This window comes from Echinops telfairi, unplaced genomic scaffold (assembly GCF_000313985.2).
Source record: "Echinops telfairi isolate 266 unplaced genomic scaffold, ASM31398v2 ScPeMD7_4225;HRSCAF=4972, whole genome shotgun sequence".
Classification (NCBI taxonomy): domain Eukaryota; kingdom Metazoa; phylum Chordata; class Mammalia; order Afrosoricida; family Tenrecidae; genus Echinops; species Echinops telfairi.
In genome coordinates, this window is record NW_022108124.1 from 3,712,191 (window position 1) to 3,718,480 (window position 6,290).

The 6,290-nt window shown below is 39.6% G+C and overlaps 1 protein-coding gene across 3 annotated transcripts in view; it reads left to right on the forward strand.

The window, feature by feature from the left end:
• Positions 1-102: 102 nt before the first annotated feature.
• The window catches only part of PEX5L (peroxisomal biogenesis factor 5 like), a 290,701-nt gene continuing 284,513 nt past the window's right edge, over positions 103-6,290 (forward strand). For all 3 annotated transcript variants that reach the window (XM_045295107.1, XM_045295110.1, XM_045295111.1), the window contains exon 1: positions 103-406. In XM_045295107.1, coding sequence (XP_045151042.1) covers positions 386-406 — 21 coding nt within the window. In that variant the 5' untranslated portion in view covers positions 103-385. The remainder of the gene's footprint in view (positions 407-6,290) is intronic.

A 6,290-nucleotide genomic window follows, 5' to 3' on the forward strand; every position in this document is an offset into this window, starting at 1 on the left:
GGAGCTGGGGGGGTGGCTCTCGGCGTCGGGAGTGAGCCAGACATGAGGCAGCCCGGCAGGAAGCGAGAAAGAGTTCAGTGGCCGAGTGAGTTTTAGGGACGCCGGGCCAGCAGGACCGTCGCCTGCGGGAGAGCGCGGCCGGCCGGGCTCCTGCCTTCCCCGCGCGCTCGCCGGTCTTTCAGCACCCGAGCGGAGAACAGTTCCCGGCCCGCAGCGCTCCCAGCCCAGGGGCCGCCGGCCACCGGGTACCTGGAGCCTCTCGGGGTGGTTCAAGGGCACCCTCGGAGCACCCAGGGGGACGCTGCCTTCCCTCCTTCGGTGTGCTAGGAAACACGGGGAGAAAGCATCCGGTGGCCTCAGGGAGCCCTGAAGACACGGGAGCAGAATGTACCAGGGACACATGCAGGTAAGCCAGGTGCATTGAGCTGGAAAGAAATGGGGGTGGGGGGGTGTGGGGGGGTGATTTAAGAGCCAGAAGCGTCCCCAAGTTACTGTGGTCAAGTGCCACCTTCCCACTATTCAACAAGTGAAATGGTGCACCATGACCACGACGTTTCTGCTCAGTGCCGTGGGTCACACTAGACCGGGGTCCCGGGGTGGCAGAAGGTGAGGAGCAACCTGGGAACTTCACTGGGGGAAGTTTGTGTCCCATGCATTCCCGGGCCGGTTGCTTTAACCCGGTTCAAGGAATCCAAACAGAGGTAACCTGGGAGAGAACTCTGTCTGTTGTAATCCTCTTGATGCTTCTGGGCACATATGTCAACTGAAGGACAAACAATAATAAGAAAGAGAAAGGCTTTCCTTTCTTCGATCTGCAAAGGTTTCTTGACAGTTCGAACACATGGCCACTCTCCGATTCATTTTTTGGTAGGGGTGTTGTTGTGCTGAGTGGTCTGTGCTGTTTTTTGCCCCCTTCAAATGATGGGACATTGTCACCTACCCCAGTAGTCACAGGATGACTTGGGAGGATGGATTCTGAACAAATGTTTTTCAGGGAAGGTAGTTATTTATGTTCTTCTGAGCAGAGCTGAGCTCTGCTTCTCTCCCATGCAAAATACTCTCTTGGGCAAAATTACTTTAACCTTGACTCCAGTTCCTAGTCCTATGGTTGGTTCTGCCTTGTAAAGGCAGGTGCGTGCTATAGACAAATGAACTACTAACTCAGCTTCCTAAAGTGTGATCGGAGCTCCTTTTGCTGTTCTTAAATGTTTTAGTCATCACTTCTAATGTTTGAGCTTCCTTTTCATTCCAAAGATGGTCTAACACAGTCATCAAATGCACCCGGCACCTTCACTCAGGTGTGTGTATCATGTGTGAACACTGAGGATGTCGGTTCCTTGTTATTTAAAGCAGTTGAAAATCGATAAATAGATATGCTGCTGTGTTCGTGACTTAGTATTACCCAATATTTAATTTTCAGGCCCGTGTGGGAATTCTCTTGAACAACAGTCTACTCTCAGATCCAACAGAGTATTGTATCCTATTCACAAGTTTGGTAAAAAAAAATACTGAATCAGCACTAACAGAGAACCCAAAACCTTTCCCTTCTTACTGACATCATCTTGCTTTCAAAATTGTGAAAGGAGTTATATGACATTTGGTGGACAATAATCAACAACCAAAATATATTTCTAACTATACACGGTAAACATGATGTGCAGATGACTTGCAAAGGATTCACTAATTGGAGAGTTTAATAACAAAGAAGCACTCAAGTCACGACAGCTGAAAAAACTGACAAAGGATAATTACTATCGCTTTATGCTTCATCTACACTGAAAAATGTCACTTAAAACATTATGCAGTCTCTTTTTATCATCTCTAAATTATATTTTATAGAGAAATAAAACAGTGAGGTGTTAATAAATTGAATCAATCTTTTCTAAAGATTGCTCATTCTCTCTCTCTCTCTCTCTCTCTCTCTCACACACACACACACACACACACACAATTGTAATTGACTACTTGGGACAAAAACTTTCCACAGAATTTCCTCTTTGGTTGAAAAAATTTTATTGTGACTCAAGAATTGAGGAAACCATCTGATAAACTCAAGCACCTAAAATAATTTAAACTCAATTTAAAAAAACATTTTAAAGAAAGATACTAGGTAAATGTAAGCTGTCTAGAACAATGTCTGAGTTTGAGATTTTAATTTAAAAGAACAGACAATTGTAAGGTTTTGAATATGCTTCCAACTTAATGTGTTTTGCTTGTGCACTGCTGTAATAGCAAATATGATGGCTTGCAGTAAAACTCACAAATCCTTTCTGCCAAGCGTAACTTGAAACGTTACTAAATAAAGATCTTAATCAATATACTTGCCAAAATTTCAAAGCACAATAATTTTTTCCTATTTACTATTGACCATTAAACTTCTAAGACCTTAGGAGATATGTTTATTCAATGACATCATCTGAGTGAGACCCCCCTCCAGAACCCAGAACCCCCCAAAAAGCTTTTTACAATCTGATTTAGAATATACTTCTTGCTTACCCTTTTTAACTGTAATATCTTTCCCAAAGAATATTTATTCTATAATCCAAAATCTCCACTGCGTTGGTATATTTAGATTAGATGAAGAACATTTTCTTTTGAGAGATAGATCTTCCTGTGTATAACTGTTCTGATCACAGACAGGAGAAACATAGCCCAAACATTTCAAAATGTTTCTGATGAAGAATCTGAATACATATTTGCTTAATTGAACCAGGGATGGGCAGAATAACTAATAATTCTGCCAGCTTTGAGTTCATACTTGGCTGATAACGATTTGAAAAAGGATTGGAAGAAAAAATGTTGTCAGTCATTTACTGTACCTACTGATTATTCACTTTTCTGTGTCCAAAAGATCTTGGAATAAAATTTTGTAAATTAGCCATTTGAGGTGGGGAAAGGTGTTCCCATGAAATTTTAAAACATATTCTAATTTGAAACCTCTCTTGCCTTTGTTTTTTCAACTTAATGATTTTGCAAATAAAGCCTATTAAGTCTTAAACCTACGGCGAATTCAGCAGGGTTTTCATGGAGCCCAAATTCATCTTAGAAGCGAGAAACTTTTCTGTAAACACGTTTGGTTGACTTCGCTAGCTCATCAGAAAACATACCCTAGAAGCATTAATATTACTCATGTTCTATTGTACCTGCCATTGGTATCTATGGATATATGTACTGAGGTTTCAAAGCAGTTGTAGATGTGATTCCATTATCATTTAATTCCATTTTCTAAGCCCTGATACACATACACACATATTTACCTTACGAGCAGGGCCCTGGAGTTGTGTTGTTTTCCAGCTGCCTTGCCAATTACTTCCAAGGGGAATTTATCTCCCCAGCAACTTAAGCAAAGGTTGTTTCTTTAGTGGATATTTTAGTTAGGGTTTTTTTGGGGGGCGGGGGGCAGTTGGGGTTGTTGTTGTTTGTTATTGTTTTCTTTTTAATCAAGGGGCTAGTGATGATTGAATATACTTAATTTTAGGAATGATAAAGATCTCAGTTTCTAATATATGACCAATGGTCTTAATCTGTCAAACTCTCTGTATGTTCTGTGCTTATTCAGGTTTTGAATATGTGCATAGGGGTTAACACTGCCAAAGAAAGGGAAGTAATTGTGTGTCTCTGACTATTTCCTTACCCTAACTTTTTTTTTCTGGACGGTTATAAGATTTGCTTTTTCTGTAATGATGAAGCATCAACAGTAATTTTTTTTTAATAAAAGGAAAAAGTAAAGTTATTTCAGAAGGCCAGCAAACAAAAAAAATCTACTTATTATCATTACTGATCTTCACTATGGACATTCCAAATACGCTTTTTGACTCCTACCAGCAGACTGAGGAATCATGACATACCAGTTATCTCGACAGGACATACACTGAAGAATACTTAAATTACAAAATTATAATATTATTGCTACTTCTCTTAGGACTGTAGAGTCAGTTAGCTACCCCATGTATAATAGAAGGAAACACTATGCCATCATCGCAGTCATTAATATTTGAGCCTATTGTGGTGGGCACTATTTCTCTTTTTTGTTTACCCTGTGCATTATCATTCATATCTATCCAATAGGACAGAGTAGAACTTCCTCTGTGGGTTTTCAAGGTGGAAATCTTCATAAGATTAGAAAGCCTTCTCCTTCTCCTATGGAGTGGCTGCTGCTTTTAAACTGCAGACCTTACCATTAGGAACACATTGTACAACCCATCAGAATTGACTTGGAAGTGAGCTTGCATTTTTGTTCTATGTGAGCAAACATGATCAAAGTACATGAACATACCCAAAGTACATGAAACAAAGTCTCACCATCCTTGATTCTAAAGGGCATTCTGGCTCTACTTTTACAAAGATATATTTGTTTCCCTTGTAGTCCACGTACATTCTCAAGCAAACCCACTGCCATCAAGTTGATACTGACTCATGGGGACCCTATGGGACAGGGTAGAACTGCCCCTGTAGGTTTTCTGAGACTGTAACTCTTCACCCAATTAGAACATCTCTCTTTCTCCCACACTGCTGCGCATTTCAAACTCCTGCCCTTGTGACTGCAGCCCAATGCGTAACCACTAGGCCACCTGCAGCTCTAACAGTATCTGTTTGATTTGTCTTTCCCCAAAGGAGTTTTCTATTTCTCCTTATTTATGACTTAGTTAGGCTTTTTCTTAAAATTTTCACCAACAAAAGCAAGAAGCTTAGTTAACATAAACTATATTAATACATTAGATATAGTCCTTGAGGATTCATTTAAATTCACTAGGAACAAGGCACAAAGTAAGCCAGTGCAAGATAGGATCGCAGAATGATGTTGTCAACATTCTCAACAGCAGCTTTTCATAATTGACACCCACAGCAAAAGTATGACAGAGACAATGCTTAACCCTGATGGTGCCTGCATCTTGTGTCTAATAGAGCCATTTTCCTCTCTTAATGCTACTCTTTTATTTCCTGTCTAAATTTTTTATTAATCCTTGGGTAACATATTAACTGTTAATATAGATATGACTAAGGCCAGCACACCAAACGCACGGCTTCCGGTGGTTTCTGTATTTTGAGAGGAGAATCTTTGAAGACTAGCAGGGAGGGGGTGGTAGCGAGCAATGGAAGAAGAATGGGCTGGTGCTGCCTTAGGCAAGAGCTGAGTCGTTATTTTGGTCAGCGTGAGCTGTTGCCTTTCTCTCTCCCCCAGCCCAAATGGCACCAGGCCCTCCTCCTCAAAAGTTTGGCCATGAGTAATAATGAGTATTAATACAATGACTTTATTGTCAGAATACAGTTTGCTAGAATTCTATTGAAAGAAACTTCTGAAAAGTTAAGCTGATGTTCAAAATAACACACGGAGCACCTGCAAGATTTTAGAGGGTCTTCTGATATACGTACATGCACATCATGTTTTCTGTGGATATAATGTGGTGTCTTCAATATTTTTAAATTATAGTATTCTCGGTATATTATTGCAAAATATTTGCTTGGTCTGAAATCTCTTCCCCGGCCGTCTTGACCAAGGGATTCCATTCATTATAAACTTACTGCCAGAAACACAACCTATTCTTCTTAGGTTTTGTTTATGGTTTATAAAGCATTTTTTCCTAAAGTTATGTGTTTGAAAGTAAAAATTCCAGCATCTGAATTTTTGAGGATAAAATTTTTAAAATAATAAGAAATAAGGAAAGATGACACCAGAACCTATTAAAATTTAAAAATCCTGATTCTCTGGTGTTACAAGTGCCAACCTTGGAAACACTAAAGCGTGCTGCATCTTTGAATCAAAGCATCTGGGCAGGCTGCATCTTTCTACTTTTCATTACAATCACATGTTGCTAACCTAGGCATAAGCTAGAGCTGCTTAAAAATTTTATATTTTAGAATTCACATTTTGAAGCATTTAGAGAATAACTAGTGTGTGTTTCCTACATTAAATGGGAAGATATACCCCAGCCTAATGCTTCCTTATTCAGAGACAAGTCAAAATCAGTGATTTGGAACAACTAAAAATGATGTAATTTCAAATACACTGATGGAGAGAATGGGTGCCAAGTTTCTCAAACATTTGTCACCTTATTATAGTTCATAATTTTCAGAAGAAACAATCACCTTATCGCTTGACCCATCAACTCAGTGCTGTGAATTGTATTTATATTTATATTTCTTTCAATGGCCTCTTCCTTCACCCACTTTTATCCCATTCTCCTATCCTATTCTCTTTAATATAAATACCAAATGGAAGACCTCTTTGCCAGGCCACTATGAAAGAATATCATATTTTTCTATACCCACTCCTTACTTAACAACTATCT